Source organism: Castanea sativa, chromosome 11 (genome assembly GCF_040712315.1).
Source record: "Castanea sativa cultivar Marrone di Chiusa Pesio chromosome 11, ASM4071231v1".
Classification (NCBI taxonomy): Eukaryota; Viridiplantae; Streptophyta; class Magnoliopsida; order Fagales; family Fagaceae; genus Castanea; species Castanea sativa.
The window spans coordinates 44,871,327-44,889,281 of NC_134023.1; the positions used below are offsets into that span (position 1 = coordinate 44,871,327).

A 17,955-nucleotide genomic window follows, 5' to 3' on the forward strand; every position below is an offset into this window, starting at 1 on the left:
ATGAGTTGTCCCATCAGTTTTCTGCCACCCTTTGCCTAACGTGAACAGTGCCAGAGGGCCATCATATCAGTTGAAGTCTAAAGAGTGATCAAACTCCATCATTTCCCTCAAAGCTATACCTCTAGCGGAAGAGGAGTTGAAGCCAAATTATCCAAACTTCAACAAATTGATGCTATAAAAGTCAAAAACGTTCAAGACATGATTCATGTACCAAGCCCATGAATCCTAAAGGGGAAAAATTCGGAACATGTGGTTTGGAGGGCATAAAGAGATCTCCAACGGAACCCTTTGAAGTGGACTTAAACTTTGACACTTGGCTTGGGGTGTTGAATCCTACTTCCTAGGGACCAAATCTTAGTTGTAGCACTAGGATTCTTCCTTAATACTTGCCTTAATCTCATTGCTTGAACATAATCTCAGCAATCTTAGCATTTAATGTAAGATTACCCCAAATACTACCCATGTGTGACATTGCCCAAAGAAGCAAAACAGCCCCAAAAACAAATCTTCCATTTTTAGGCCAAATCCAGGTTATTAATTCAGTTGTCTTCCTCCCCTAAATTAGACCTACGTTTTTTTTTGGATTTTAGCTAATTAATACTTGCTCTAATCCTCTCTATAAAAGGCAAACCACTCCAGACCCTAAGGGGGGACCAAGCTTCTCTAAAAATTTCTGTCATCAACTACATTATGCAGAAACCCAGTCTCTCTTAAGCTTTCTTGAAGCTTCCCAAGCTCTCTTGAGCTCACTCACAACCTTTCTCAACCTATAGTCACCATAACACCAACATTCCCCACCTTGCTTACACCTTCCTACTCCATAAACGACCCATAACTGACCATAACCACACAACAATCACTCCCTCTGAAACTCCTGATCTATTTGTTATTTTTACTAGTGGTTTAGCTTCCCTCAAGCCCACCACTCATCATCCTCAGCCCACACTCATCTAACCTCAAATATTCTTTCCTCCCCTTTACATAATCACATCTCAAAAACGTCTCCCAACTGGTCACAACAGCCTACTACTCATAAAAAGCCTTGATCTTGGTGTTAATCCCATCTCACTCACTCAAAATAGCCCACATTTATCTCATTCATGCCTTATTATTATACACTCACCGAAATCTTAGTTTAATACTTGCTGCACTGAGCTGGGGATCTTTCTCTCCCTTCATTCCATCCTATTTTTCCTCTTTTATTTGTAATAATGAAGCATTTAATCCTTGTTTATTGTTATTATGATGAAGGCTATAATATTTTTCCTAACATTGATGTAATGATGGCTAAACGTACTATAATTTCCCTTAACCGAGACATACAAGGACGCCTAGGACCGAATACCTTCATAAATTTATTTAATCATTAACTTCTGGACTTTTATGTGTAATTTCATCTTTACCACTAAAGGACTGATTTGAACTATGACGCTGTAAAAAAGACTAATGATATAACAAACTAACAATAATAATGTGTTTATTGTGCTTTATTGTTGTCTTCTTATTACGGTGCGGCCTCCATCTCTTGTTTGGGTGGACTTATGCAACACCGAAAGCCCTTGGGCTTTATTTCAGAAGCCCATTGTCGAGTTTTGGTCGGCTTGACTATCCCATATTCTATTTGGAAACATCAAAATTTTCCCCTCAACAACAGTTTACGTCTATAGGATCAATTTATTTATTTTTGGGAAAAATATATGAGTATTTCAACCCCTCTTTTTTATCCAATGCTCAATCAATGACCTACGTATAAATTAAGAAAAAATTTTGGATTTGAAAGAAAGAAAATGTTGCTAAAATTATTTGTTTATTCAAAAGAATAAATCTATGATGGCTAAATTCTTTTTTATTTATTTATGGATAATTGATATTATAAAACTGAAATTGGAGTACAAGGATAGAAACAAGAAAGTTCATAGAGAATTAGAGGCAATCAAGGTGGAGGAGGTTTCGCACCGTAGGAAGTGAAACTCCTTTCCACACTTGATTTATCTTTGCACATCTAGCATATCAAGTAAGCTCAATGTGCGACCCTGTTGTAATCCCTTGTTCAAATATCATATCAAGTAAGCTCATGTGCAACCCTAGTGTAATCCATTTTTCAGATGGATGGCTACATTCTTACCATAATCTCAACTGTGTTATAACGAACTCAATAGGAATATTTATACGATGCTAAATCCTGATCTAATTATACAATAAACTGAGGTTAATTGACTTATAGTATAGGTAATATTTTTAGCTTAAACATCAAGGATTGGGCTTGGGCCTTAACTATGGTTGGGTTTGATACTTTCAACAATTTTTTATTTCCACATCATCTCAACTGGGTCGTGAATCCTGAATTGATTCCTGAAGCCCAGCTAGGGATGGCTGGTTTAGAGGTCAAGAAAGAGGTTCCATTCTAATTAGGCCATAATGTAATTTCAAACCATGACGTAACACTAGTTTGCTTATCCCCGTGAGTGAGTCGTCCTTAAGTCCTAACCCAAAGGACATTCCAAATTCCTGTTAAGCTAGTGGTAAGAAACCAAAGAAGCATTCAAATGATAGTGAAAAGATGTGACACAAAAAAGAGATACCAGTACATATTTCATTTTATTACTTCATTTCAACAAAGGTTGATTCACAATCACAAGTTACTTATGTAAGGCTATCTAATGCCCGTGATTATTTAGTACCAAACTATCCAACATAGACAAGACAAGTGAGAGGATTCTTATCTCTATTGCATTTGGGAAAAACAAGGATTCTTTAAGGAAACAATACAAAAACCTACAAACTTGAAAGCTGGCACTGTCTCACTTCTCTACTTGATCAAGCGTTTTGATTTTTGATTTTGATTTTTTTTTTAAATTTTGGAATCCGCAAGAAAGGTTTTATAAATGAACTAAATTGACTTAGAATATAACATTCAACTTAAATGGAAGATCTTCTAACTATGCAGCAAGATCTGCAAATAGAATTGCTCTACTAGCAAGAGAATGAGCACGCTGGTTGTTATTCTTTTCAAGAACAATTAAAATCTTCAATATTAGTAAATAAACGATATGATTAATTCTCCAAGAGTCTTATACCTCAGTGATATTTGCTCTTATTCTTTAAAAAGAACCAGGTTTTGAATACCCCATCCCCATCCCCATTATTGTAAATTGTAACTATTAAATTATCAAAACCCATATTATTTAATATAATTTCCAAGTTTTCCCTTTCTTAAATCCTCCACATCCATATCTTGTCTATATTTTAAAATGAATGGATTAAATTTTATCATGTCATAAATAATTTATTCATGCAAAAAAAATTGTTATCAACAATTTAAACAAACACTAAATTTTGATAATTAAAAATGTTGATCATGTTGTAAAATTCGATTCATTTTTTCTTGAGAAGCTCAATTCATTTTTTTTTTTCTATAGACTATAGATAGAAACCTATGAAGGGATTTACCTAACAACCCTAGGAAATCTTAATCCATCTATTCTATTTCATTCATGATATGAATCCAGGAGTTACACCATTGTCACAATAGCTACAAAATCTGTGACCATGAATTTGTCATAAAGGCCCTGAAAATAGGCTAAGCACAAACCTGGACCTTGGCAGTTGTGCATATAGTAATAGTGCATGAAAAAGCCCAACCCAGCTTGGCCCGTCTAACTCATAACCCAAAAGCTACCGAAGGGTAGAGCTAACCACTTAGAGCATCCACATTGGTAAAGCTATTTTTTTTTAGCTATTTGGCACTATAAAAAGTTATTTTATCTATTTTACATTCACACATTACAAAACAATCAAAATCCATGGTTCTATTTTTTTTGCCTATTCATTTAAATATTATTTTTTTATTAATTTTTTATAATTTCTTTCACACTTGTCTCTCCCTCTCTCATCTGAAGATTCTGAAGAAGAACAAGCAAACCCAAAACCCCAGCCACCTCCACTGCCACCCACAACCCATAGCCACCTCCACTGTCCACAGACCACCATTAACACAACCCAAATCCACCAAATTTGCAACAAAATCATCTCAAAAACCAACCAAAATCACACAAAAAAACAAACAAAATTCAACAAACCCACAAATCTTGCAACAAAAAAATCCAGTGACAACCAACCTAAAAAAAAAACCCACACCATCGCTATAGCCAACAACAACCGCCCACAGCAATGCCAAGCCAGACCAGGCTTCAACCCAACCAATCTCAACCATCAACACAAACCCACAAACACAAACATAGTCCGATCCCGATCCTGACCACCACCACAAACATAGACTCACAAACACAACCCAATCAACAACCCACCACCACTACCACCACAAACCCACCTTAACAACCACCACCCACAACTTTGATTTAAAAATATATATATATATATATATATATTTATTTAATAAAAGAAGAGAGAGAAACCAATTAAAAGATTAATTTAATAAAAGAAGAGAAAGAAACCAATTAAAAATATATATTGCCTTTGAGCTACTTGTGCACTATAGCAGAGAAGGCAAATTTTTTGACTATAGCTCCACTATTGTAACTCACTTTTTATAATTGGTGGTGCTAAAAATAACTATATAGTTATTTAGCACCATGCTAGGGCTCTTATATAGTATATGTGGGATTGAGGCCTGATGCAATTCTACCATGCAATTAACCCCCTCTTTTTCACAATAATTTTTGAATAACCTTACTTTTTTTTCTCTTATTTTTTATATTCAATGTTTGAGATTTAAAATTGTTTTTTGCAACTTTAAATCTCAGTCATTCATAGCAATTCCATTTGAAATTGTTTTTTGCATCTAAAATGGTTTTTTTGAACTTTATTTTCTCTTATTTTCACCTGGTCTCAATCCGTATATGTACAATAAGCTTTACTTCCCCCCCCCCCCCCCCCCCCCCCCCAAATTCAGCCCCCTAAAATATGCATGAAAATTGAGAACACATGTAAATTATGGCAATATTTGCGCATACATGGTTTACACGAATGGAGAGATATAATTATTACTCGTAGACACTTGCATTTGATGCATTATTTGGCATATTGGATCTACCAAATTTCAAGGTGAAGATTAAACTGTATATATGTTTTTCATAACCAAGGGGCTTAAATCAAGTCTCCACTTAATTTCAATTATACTAAAAAAATTAAGAAAAATATTTAAACTTTTTTTCTTAGTTACTTACAACCTAACAAAAGTTTTCTAAAAAGAAAATTGATTACAAATAAGATCTAACCAAAACTAGGACGATTGGAGGTTATGTTACAGACTAAGAGCATTCACATCAGTGAAGGCAAACTTTCTATCTATTTTGCATAAAAAACTACTTTTTCTATTTTACACATTTATTTTTACAAAACACTCACATCAATTTATCTATTTTACAAATTTATTCAATAAAATATTCATTTTTTTACGCTATCATCTCTATCACAGACCCAACAGAACCCACCCTGCCTCCCAACCTCTATCATCAATTCACTCAACCACCATCATCAAGCAACTAGCCTCCAGCATCAACCCACCCAAATACCCATTCAACCCAGTTACCATCAATGAAATCCAAATATTCATCCAACCCAGCCAGTGTGCAACAAAATCGATGCCTCCCATTCAACCAAATACTCGACTCTGATTGACGCTTGATCAACCAAATACCCATTCAACCCAGCTCTGATCGACGCCTTCAACATCACACCTCGCTGATCTGTGGCTTTCAGTTTTCTCTCATCCATCATCTCTCTCATCTTCCTCTGAGCTTGTTCTCACAAGCAAAGCCCAACCCAGCCCAACTTGTTGGCGGTGGCATGGCTGTGGCAAGAGTGAGGTGAGAGTGAGAGGGTCCAGAGAGAAAAAGAGAGTGAGGTGAAGGAGAGAGGAAAATTTTAGTAAAATATTAAGTATTTAATATTTTACTAAAATTTTCCAATGCAGACAGATGCAAGTGATGAATATTGGGCAGCAGCTACTATAACTGCGCATATATGGTTACTGTAGTACTGGTCCATTTATGCATAATTTTACATCCACTGATATGGGTGTTTTTTTTGTCAAAATGTGTAAAATGATGTGCTTTTTCTATTTTGCAAGACTTTGCATCCGCATTAGACACTCATCCCAAAAGATCTCCAGAGCACAATAGCTTATATGAATGGTCTACCTATATGACATAATCAAATAATAGAAGGAAGGAAAGTGAAAGAAAACTAACAACATTCACATTACTGCAAACATAAAAATTAGAATGAATGTTAAAAGCAACATATCTTCAATCAACACATATATGAATAGGAACACAAAATTGATCCCAATTTGTGCACAATAATATATAATCCTAAAAATCCCTAAATGTGATTAATTTTGTGCACAAATTGTGATTAAAACCCTAAATGTGAATTCCATAGGATGCATAAAACCATTTTCGCGGGCAGTTTTTTGGTCCATTTGGATTGAGAGGAAGGGAGAGGAAGTAAAGTAGAGTAGAGTGGAATTGACTCAAAATTAGCCTATTTTCAGCTAATTTTATTCTACTGTTCTCCACTCCCCCTCACTCCCCTCTTAAGCCTTAAGAGAAAGATTTTAGGTTTACCATGCATATTACACATTTTATTCACATGCTAAAATTTTGACATTTTAATGACTTTATTTTTGTATTTTATGTGAGTTTTCTCATATTTTATGTGAGAAATGAACATGAACCTAATTCTCATGAATTATGAATGCCATACAAGAAGGAAACAACATTTTATTATGTGTTTTCTTATTGTTTTTCTAATTTTTCTAATGTAAAACAAAACTAACATGATAGGATTTCTGCTTCTATGCATGAATGTTATCATTTCATGTGACCGTTTTGTCAAAATTTTTTATGAAATAATGTCTCACCAACATTCTAAGCACATGGATTCGCATTCTATAAGAACAAATTATATCAAATCCTAATCTAATGCAACAGAAAATTTATGGAAAGAACGTACAACATTGACTTCTATATCCTGCATGATCTAATATACCATTTTTCAATAATGTCACGACCTATAATGCACTTTATCATTTTTTTTTCTGATGAAAAAAAAAAAAATTAGTATGCACGACACCATGACAAGTGAGAATGAAACAAAGCACAATTATCATAAACTTGTGTAGCTAACAACTGTTACAACCTGATGGATATTTTTCTCTGATAATTCGGCCATTGACTCAAACAGGGACATAGTCTAGGGATTTTTCCACCTCAAGTTGTGGGCCTAATTCTCATGGGTCAATTCCAAGTTGACTCGCATAGAGTAAAATAATTGGGTCAAAAGCCCAAAAATAAAGGGAGAGAAGTTGGGCATTAAGCACGAAACTAATAGGTGGCCAACAGGGTTTATATTTTTTTTGGATTTTATTCAAGCCCAAACCAAGTTTTGCACGGAGGTGATAGTTTTTTTAATGTGCTGGAGCATGGATACATTGACATGGGAAAATAATTGGGTCAATTCCAAGTTGACTCGTATAGAGTAAAATAATTGGGTCAAAAGCCCAAAAATAAAGGGAGAAAAGTTGGGCATTAAGCACGAAACTAATAGGTGGCCACCAGGGTTTATATTTTTTTTTGGATTTTATTCAAGCCCAAACCAAGTCTTGCACGGAGGTGATAGTTTTTTTAATGTGCTGGAGCATGGATACTTTGACATGGGAAAAAAAATAGCCTGAACCCTGAACAGATGGTAATGGAGTAAGGCGGAGTTTTTTTAAAACATTATTTTTATGTATTTTTAAGTTTTTGATAAATCATTACAACAAATAGAGAAATTGGGATTTGAACCTAAATTTTCCTTGTAAAAGAAATCAGAATATGCAGCTACAAGGCACTTGGCATAGACCGAATTGCTATAGATATATGTTACACCAAAGTTAGAAATATTTCTTTTATTTATCTTTCATGGCAACCAAGAGAGGTGTATATACTTTCTCAAAAAAAGAAAAAAAGAGAGGTGTATATATGTTGGGCACCAAGAATAATAGCTAATGTCGTATCATTATTGAAGGAGATGCAAAGAGATGCTTTGACCCTTTAGTAATATAGTTAGTAGTATTTTAAGACTTGAAGGTTGTTTGTTCAATGTTATCTTCATTGGGTTAAAAGGGAGAGCAATTCTACAACTCATGTCACTACAGAATTCTCCCTTGCTGCTAGTGACTCATTTACTTTTCATAAGGATAATCTCCCCAAAGTTGTCCACTCTGCCTATTTGAGGGATTGTCTTGGTGCTTTTTTATGTGAACAAAATTGAAGTTTATTTAAAAAAAAAAAAAAAAGTTCTCTGTAAAATCAGTTTATCATGTTGAGCAAAGAGATTTGCCCTAAATGGACCATTGTAGGGAAAATTTTTTTTGGGAGGGGTGAGATCTGAGTATAGAATAGAGTTTTATGGGTCCAACTCAAGGAGGTAGAAGGGCCCATTCCCTCATTAGTTTTGACCCAATACATAAATGAGAGCCCGAGAATAGAGGTCGATTGCCTAAAGAGTTCGAATAGCAAGTGTTTCTCAGGAGGCATTGAGCAGGCCACTTAGACCAAAGGACAAAATACCGAGGAAGGCGGTAGAGACGTGCAAGCAAAGAAAAAAGAAAATATCCAGGAAAATTACTCATCACCTTCGCATTCAATGCATTGCACCAACTCAACTAGCCACATTAATGGTAGAATGACTCCTGAACAGTACTCTCACAACTTACAGCACATTCTACCATCTCCAACAAAACTTTGATGGGACAAGTATTTGAAGGAAAATCAGTGGCTGTACAAGTAGAGAGATAGGATACAATTTATATAGCTATATAAACAAAGGGAACACCTCCAGATTAAGGGGACGAAATAAACTGGAAAAAGAAACATACTCTGTGTAACACTACCTTATAATCGAGATTTGATTATTATATGAATTAGTGCTTCTCGGACTAACCTGAGGAAGAGTTAATATCAAAATCTACTTTTCCCCTACGTATTATTTGATATTTTTCCATTAACTTAAAAGTTAAACCATATAGGCATACTAAGGTTGACCTTGAAAACCCATTCTTTACAAATTAATTATATTGGGCCGTCATATATTAACCATCCATCTAACTTGAGTTAAAATTGATTTTTGTCCGCTTACCATATGGAAAATGAAATTGCATGAGTGGATGAAGTTATGGAAAATGATATGGACAAAGAGGTTAAGACTTAAGATAGATACTATGAAACATGTATTTTTTTTTAATGCCTTGTAAAGTTGTAACTGAGCAAATTTGGTCTCAATGTGTCTACAAATAGGAGAAATTATAGGTGAGTCTTTTAGTGTAATGGAGAATAAGTGACACAGTCTACCATAATTCTCCTCAAATAGGGTCAAATGACTAATCATAGTTATAGAACTTTCTGTTTGATTTGTGGGGTTTAAAGATTTGGAAGCAAAAAATTTCTATTTTCTCTTTATTTATGCTGCCATGATAGTTGAATTGAGTTATGTTTGAGCATTGAGTAATGTGGATGTAAAAATTAAACACACCCAAAATAGAAAATTTTCCGAAAGTTGGACTAACTCAATTTTGATTTAGAAAATAGTGAGAAAAATCTACACAAGAATAAAAATGACGTCATAGACTAATTTGATAGCTCAAAATACAACAATAAGAATTAGGTTTTAGTACCAAAATTTCAAAATCATAGCTCACTAACAAACTAGTTAAGATTGATCACATATATATTCTTTTATGCTCTACACTTACTTTAAATTTTGTATTCTTATCCTTGGACAAAATTCATGTGTATTTGTTTGGACATTGTGTATGATCACATCCAATACTTTCTTTTCTTAGTGTTGTCATAAGTTGACGTATAGACTAATTAACAACATATCTCTCTCAATTGAAGTTGCAAGGTGTGTATACCCTTCAATGAAGCTGGAGGATGTTCACATTGTATCTTTTTAAAGCCTTGGTTTTAGGTACAACTATAGCACAATACAGCTAATAAAAACAAACCGCACCGAGAAGAACAAGAGAAAAAAAAAAAACAACTCTTGTACGTGACAGAATATAATATAAGTGGCTGTCTACGAATTTTGTGTGGACCATACCACTCATAATTTGGGCGTGTTTTAGTTAGTTTAACTGTTTAAGTTTTGCATGGTTAAATAAAAAATTTGAGGCTCAATTCTTTTGTTTATACTAAAAATTGATTGATGTCGTGATTTAATAATAAAGAGTTATATCAGGAGCGGATGCCTTTAAATAAATAATACTAAGCTGTGATAAAAATTAAAAATTTATTCTCTGGTACAAGATTTTTTTTAATAATAAAAGAAAAGAAGAATCTGATCCAAAGAAAACTAATAAATTGTTTTCATTCTGTTTACCATATAATAATATTCTTGGCTGACAAATGCATTAATTAATTACTTCAAAGAAAATAAAAAAAGAATAAGCATAGCAATACAATTCAAATCCCAACTGGCCACAAAATGCCACAAATAAGAACTACCTCCAAACTTCACTTTCTTCCATTTCTACCCTTCTACAACACCCCTCTCCAAACACCACACCATGCATAAAAAAAAGAAAAGGAAAAAATAACCAGGGGCATTTTCGTCACACCAATCTCAATTACCCCAGATCAACCTAACCCAAAATCAAACCAAAGAAAAAAAAAGCGAACCAAACAAGAACCCAAATCTTCCGTCACCGTCTGTTCAAATCACGAAAATGACAGCCCAATCACCCACCGTCAGATCATCATTCAAACGGTCAAAAAAGGAGTACTTAAAATCACACCCGCATGTGACGCTATCTCCAACAGCTCTACTATATTTTGAAACCACGAAAACTGTTTTCCGTGATTTCTATTTCCCAAAATAAATTTTGTCAGATCATTCACAAACATAAACATTTCTATATTAATATCTCTATATATAGGATTTCGTTTTCCATTAACCCTAATTTCAATTTTACTTACAACAATTTTTGTTTTTTCGTTTTTCATTTTCAAAAAAAAAAAAAAACTTTAGGATTCATAGCCATGAGTACTTGGGATCTTCTCAACATTCAACCTACAGAACTCAAATTCCAAGGTAAGTTTTTCATTTTTCCCATTCCTTTAGTTTTCTCAGCCTAATTTCTGTTTGGTTCCACAGAAAATTTAGTAGGTTTGTTGTGTGTGTGTGTGTGTATTTTTTTTTTGCTAAATGCTGCTTTGGTTTGATCGGAATGCAAAATGCACGTTGATAATTGATGATTTGCCCTAATTTTCTGTTTGGTTCCTGGGAAAATTTTGTACTGTGTTTGTTACGCGATAAAACTGAGGGGGAAAAAATAGAACATGATTTGGGTTTTTTGGGTTTGAAAATTTGCAGTTTATTTAGGTTGCTTTCAGAATCTGTAAGCTTTATGGGTTTTTTTTTTAATTTTTATTTCTGTTTGCTGTTTTGTCTAATTGCCTATGATGTTTTTTTATTGATATATTTCCTGTTTGTATTTTTTTTTTTTTTTTTTTTCAATTTGTTTGTTTCTGATATATGGGGTTAATTTTGGCATGTGATTGGTAAAGTTGAATTGAAGAAGCAGAGTTCATGTTCTATGCAATTGACCAATAAAACAGACAAATATGTGGCATTCAAGGTAGTTTGGTTTCCTATTGAATTTTAATTTTCTAGTGTTTAATATATTTGGGTTAGCTATGGTTTGGCATGTTGTGTTATGCTTATCTTATGTTTGTAATTGATTAGGTTAAAACAACAAACCCCAAAAAATATAGCGTCCGGCCCAATGCTGGTGTTGTTTTGCCTGGAGGCTCATGCAATGTTATAGGTAAATACTTTAATTACTAGTAACTTTAATAGTAAGTGGTTCTTCTTGTTCATTTCTTTAATGTATATAATATGTTATTTTCCACTTTCCACTTTAGAATTTGAATTGCCTGATGATGGGTTTTATTTAAATAATTTTTGCCACATTGGTTAAGTATTAATTTTAAAATGCTTGTCCAGGTTTTAAAGTTCTATCATTTTACATTGTAATTTGTCTATATCAATCTAGTTTTGGTTGATGAGTTTCCTGGCATGTATTCTGGCAGTAACAATGCAAGCTCAAAGAGAGACACCTGCTGATTTGCAGTGCAAGGACAAATTCCTTCTTCAAAGTGTTGTTGTGCCTGATGGTGTGACTACAAAAGACATAACCCCTGAAATGGTGCGATGGTTTTCCTGCTTTTTTTTTGGGCTGGGGGGGGGGGGGGTGGCGTTGTAGTGTTTTTTGGATTTTTTTTCCTTCCCTGGACTAACGTGGTATAATATACTAGTTTAACAAAGAGAGTGGTAAGGCTGTGGAAGAGTTCAAGTTGAGGGTCAGTTACATTCCTGCGAATCCCCCATCACCTGTCCCTGAAGAACCTGAAGAAGTTTCTTCCCCAAGGGCATCATCAGTGCTTGAGAATGGGCATCAAAATCGTTCATTGTTTGATGCTGTAAGTGTTTTTACTTTTCCTGTCTTGAAATCTATTCTATTTTCTTAGCATTTTAAACATTATTTAAGAAGCTTGTATGGAGACATTGACAGCCTTCTGGTTTGCTATTGACATGGTATATTGTTTTAAATGTTCTAAAATTAGGTGTCAAGATCTTTAGAGGAGCCTAATGAGAAGTCTTCCGAGGTAAACCTCTATTATTTTTAATGATTAATGTATTTCGTTTTAATGATGAATTTTTTTCCCCATGCTGTTCCTTTGTTAATCTTTGAGAGAATGTGGAGTACTTATGTTTTTAGTGTATGCTGAAGGATGTTTGAACCATTTAGTGGTATAATAATTATGCTTACTTATTTTGCGTGTATATAAATAGTTGGAAGGATCTATGTGGTGTTATCAAGCTTATAGTTTGATATTGCCTTTCTTGGAAGAGTCAATGTCTGCCTAGGGTTTAAATGGCTGGGAATGGGTATGATGCTTTACAAAATTTTATGGAAATAAAGACTGCAGAGCTTCATCAAATCATAAAATTAGTTGTTGATGCTTCATATTGTATTCTTTTTTTCTATGTTTCATTGACACTTAATTGGAAAAGCCAAAATCTATTTGTTGATAGCTACCATTTTTTGAGGAAAACTTCTCTATTTGTCATTTTCTTCAGTATGAATTAAATTTGTAATGATGTTAAATGTTGATGCAAAATGGCGATAGTAAATGGTGGTGCTAGATGTCCTAATGGTAATATAGCATTGATGTTTTACATTATTCTTTTCTCAACTGAGTCAGTTTAATATTGTTTGTTATCTTAATCATGTCTCTGAGTTCCAGTTTTGATGAGCTCCTATGTACTTATAATTGTAGGTTATATTATGTTAACTGATTTAGGGGGAGTTGGTTTAGCACTTCAATCAAATGACAAATTATAAAGATTTTTGGAAGTGACTCTTCATGTAATATTGCATGTCTGGCTGGTCCAGCGTGAAAGGAAATTCCAAAATTGGGGAGCCCTTGAAACTTTATGGACCTAGCAGGAGTGGAAATTTTTGGTCCAGTTATTTGCTATTAAATGACGTGCCTCTCTTAAGATTTTTGTTTTTATTTTACTCCAGTTGTGCCAAGAAAGGCATTTTCTCCTTTAGGATTTCAGGTAATAGCCTGGCCTCTGTTTGTGGGTGTCATCCACTCTATGGGACATTCTCAAGTAAAGAAATATTGATTTGGTGTTCAGGAAGTTACATGTTAGTCACACCCTCCTCCCTACTTATAGTGAGGTCAAATCTTAAAATGCAAATTTGGGAGTCAAAGAGTAAGGTTATTTGTAGGTTATAGCTATTTGGGTGTAGCAATTTAATATAAACCAATAGTTTCACTTGCTTTTGTGGAGGCTAATTCGTTTAGTTAATTAAATTTTAGTTTTCATGCTTGGAGTTGGCTCTTTTCAGGCCTAAAGTATAGGGGGGAAAAATTTGTTACTTAAATGAAATAATTTAAGTAATAAAGTCAGAGGTGTACTTGTTGTACTTATAGCCCACCATTGTCTTAGGTTTCGGCTTAGATTTAGATGCTTTCATCTCAGCCTTGTTATGGTGTCAACAAGATACAGATAAAAGTGGTCTTTGCTAGTTGGGACATTGTTTGGGTGGTCTCGAACTTGGGGTTTTACACAATGTATTTCCATTTTTGATTTCGTGCATTCTATCTCTGTTTGATTTGTTTGTATTTGTTTCTTGTACATTTTGTTTATCATCATGAACATGACGTACTTTTTTTAATGAAGATATCTATTAACTATAAAAAAGAATATAAAAGTCAATTTGAAACATGTTCTAAAGTTCAAGATTAAATTTTAAGTTGGGTCAACACAAAATTAGATGCCCCATTCTCAGCCTTGTTTCAGGAGTTCACTATTTTGTGTAAATTTTGACTTCATCTCTCTTGATACAGATACTTTCTAAAGCCATATGCTATGCCAGTGGATAGGAATTTAGAAGTAGAAGAAATGAGGCTTGCTTAAGCTGTTTAATGTATGGGATAATGGGTGTTATTGATTAGTAATGAAGAATTATCTATCTGGAAAAATTGTCTTAGGTATTGGCTTACAATTAGATGCTCTCATCTCAGCCTTGTTATGGTGACAACAAGATACAGATAAAAATCAATGTGAAACACGTTCTAAAGTTCAAGCTTAAATTTTACGTTGGGTCAATACAAAATTAGATGCCCCATTCTCAGCCTTGTTTCAGGAGTTTTCTATTTCGTGTAAATTTTATGTCTTCATCTCTCTTGATACAGATACTTTCTATAGCCATATGCTATGCCAGTGGATAGGAATTTAGAAGTAGAAGAAATGAGGCTGGCTTAAGTTGTTTAATGGATGGGATAATGGGTAATATTGATTAGTAATGAAGAACTATCTATCTTGAAAAATTGGTTGGTAAGGTTTAAATGGGCTCCTTACCCCTATGGGAAGCGTACCAAATAGGAAAATTGTTGTGTTTTGTACTTTTGTTAAGTACTATCTTCACCTATCAAAAAAAAAAAAAGTTTTGTTAAGTACTATCTTCTTGTCAATTTTGAAACTGCTTGTCTTTCATTTTGCTTGAAGTTTGTTTTATGTCTAATTTATTTTCTTTGCTTAATGTGCTGGATTATTTTCATTTTCCCTTTAATAGAATTGGTTGATTGCCTTGCCATTTTGCAAAGCAATAATTAATGGATATTTTTCCTTCAGGCATGGTCTTTGATTTCCCAGTTGACTGATGAGAAAAATTCTGCATTGCAACAAAGTCAAAAACTACGTCAGGAGCTGGTATTGGTTTTGTTTTTGCATTTATGGTGTTAAATTTTTATTTTTATTTATTTTTAAATACTCCTGTGGTTTTCCAATAAATTCATATTCATATTGCTTGTTTCCAATATTTTCTAGAGATTGTGTGATTTTTCTTGTTATGTGGTTTCAGTAGAAGGCCCTACTTCACTTAACTAAAGTAATTTGAGTGGGGCCATACGTAATTGTCAATCTTGAAACTCAGTTAAGCAAAGTGGGTACAACAACTAATCCATCTGCTTCAGTTAGCATGTTAAGTATTTGATAGTCTGTTGTACAAAAGTTCTCTCTAATTCACTGCTTTTGGATGGTACGGAAATATTTACCACTTGTAAGATATAGTACTTAATTATTGTCGTGGAATGTTTATATAAGATATAGTACATAATTATTCCTGTGGGGTTAGCCTTCAACTTGGTTTACTTAGGTATTTGCTGGTTGATCAGTTCAAAACTCCCTCTTCCTTTTTTATGGACTTGGGGTTTGCAATGAATCCAGCATCCTTGATTGAAAGTTAATATAATAGTTAAAATGGAAAGAACATTTGTTCTTTTACAAATACCCTTTTTCCATGTGTAATTCTTTGTGACGAATGTGGTGCATTTTGTCAATTTACTCCATCCTGTTTTCCGTTGTCATATTAATAAATTTTATGTTTCATACTTGCTGTACCTTGTCATAATGTCATTACTATGTTTGACAGGATATTATGAGAAAAGAAATTAGCAAAAGTCGTGCTGGTGGCTTCTCGTTATTGGTTGTGGTGCTGGTTGGTCTCATTGGCATCTTGGCTGGTTACTTCGTTAAGTAAACGTAGAAACCTGCATTTCAAGCAAATCTTTTATTTCTTACCCGGTTGTTGGAATCAAGATTGTTGTTGTTGCCCCATATCTTTCTAAGACTTTTTAGGTCTTTTTATATAGTGTGTAAATTGTAGCCTCTTATAATTTTACTTGACATTTTGAATGATTATTCTGTCTTTAAGCAAACTTTCTTGATTTGAGGTGTGGTTGGATGAGTTCAGCTTTTTGTAAACACTCAATACACAATATTGATTGTTTGGTTTAGTTGAGATTTTTTACTTTCTTTGAGTGTTTGTTATGAATGGATTCGTTTATTTAATTGGTGCTCAGCCCATTGATTACCACATATTGTAATCTGGGGATTTTTGCTTCAACTCAAGAATTGTGCTAGTGATGCTATTTGGTGAAATATATTTAAGTGTGCTACACGTTGGGAGCTCTTCCTGGACCTGATAGCTCTATGGTTTTGCTCTTGCGGTAAGACTTATTGTTTATCCATCAGAGACCCGATTTCTGTGTTGCACTTGCATGACATAATGGTCCCGTATTCTCTTTTGTAATTTGCATGGGAACACTGTTTGTCCCACGCTACTATCAAGAGATTTCCATTTCAATTTTTTTCCCCACCCTGGTGAAGTGAACAATGGTATGTTTTCTTGCACTCAATAAGAGCATCTGCACCTGTGCCTCTAAAATACAAAAAAGTGTCAAAATTTACACAATTTTCCTCCAAAACTACCCACGTCAGGGGTGTAAAAAATGTGTAAATTTACACACTTATTACAGTAACCGTGCAAATATACACGGTCACTGTAGTTGCATTTGGTAACACTAGACTATATTGTGAAAATGTATTATTGTAGAATGCATTCTAGCAAACTTCATTTTAAAAAATGTTTTTGTAATGTATTTTTTCAATGAATTAATTTTCTAATTAAAATATTAAATAATTTTAGTTAAAATAGTAAAAATTAAAAAATGTATAATTTTTATTTTCAACATAAGGTTATGCACAATATTTTAAAAGAAAAAAAAAACAATTCCTAATTTAAGTCTCATCTCTTTTCTTAGTAATTTCTCTACTATCTTTTCTGTTTCCTCAGATTTTATATTATTTTATTTTATATTTTTGCAAAACACAGATACAGTTCTTAAAAGTTTTATTACATATGTTTCTCAATAAAATATAAATACATAATTTGCATTGATCACTAAAACACAAACAATTCTATCTTTTCCAAGAACAATTAAATGCAAAGTGTAACTTCACATGTTCACATATATAACCTGACTAGCTTCCTTGGCTTGTTTACGAAGCTCTCTTATAAACTTTTCTGAGAACCACACCTCCTCCCCCAAAAAAAGCCTACTAAATCATTCAAGTCCACACAAGTTTTGCCTTATATTATTCTTCTAGTAGTAATATCATATGACATACCTCTCTCACCATTGCTCTAGTTTAACCTTCTACCTTTCCTTCTCTTATTTCATTAATATTCGTGATACACATGAATCCACACAAGAAGAAATATCAAATCTTCCAGATGCCACATGTAGTTTTGGTGTTGGCGTGTGAGTGTATTCCATTATCTCATCCCCCTCACCTATATATATATATATGTGTATGTGTGTTTGTTTCTCAAAAAAAAAAAAAAAAAAATCTTCCAGATGCGATATTGGACATTCTCTCCAGGTTTACCCTCCAAACCCTTTCAGTGCAGGAACGTCTTTAAAACTTGTTAAACAATGATTCACTCGCCTTGCTTTACTAAGTTACACCTTGACAAAAGTTTATGTTGATTATAATGATGATTTCGTGGTTTTGAAGACACCA

At 33.7% G+C, this 17,955-nt stretch overlaps 1 protein-coding gene across 1 annotated transcript; it reads left to right on the top strand.

The window, feature by feature from the left end:
• The first annotated feature begins 10,862 nt into the window (after positions 1-10,862).
• Positions 10,863-16,404, top strand: LOC142617227 (vesicle-associated protein 1-3). The gene is made up of 8 exons (XM_075789997.1): positions 10,863-11,100; positions 11,577-11,647; positions 11,755-11,836; positions 12,102-12,217; positions 12,327-12,491; positions 12,636-12,677; positions 15,223-15,300; positions 16,022-16,404. Exons 1-8 carry the CDS (start codon positions 11,049-11,051, stop codon positions 16,127-16,129), a joined length of 714 nt encoding a protein of 237 aa, XP_075646112.1. The 5' UTR covers positions 10,863-11,048; the 3' UTR covers positions 16,130-16,404.
• The last annotated feature ends 1,551 nt before the right edge of the window (positions 16,405-17,955 follow it).

Coding starts and splice junctions, on each gene's coding strand:
- LOC142617227 (XM_075789997.1), top strand. CDS start 11,049: ATGAGTACTTGGGATCTTCTCAACATTCAACCTACAGAACTCAAATTC. Junction 11,648..11,754: donor ACAAATATGTGGCATTCAAG/GTAGTTTGGTTT, acceptor GTAATTGATTAG/GTTAAAACAACAAACCCCAA. Junction 12,492..12,635: donor ATCGTTCATTGTTTGATGCT/GTAAGTGTTTTT, acceptor TTCTAAAATTAG/GTGTCAAGATCTTTAGAGGA.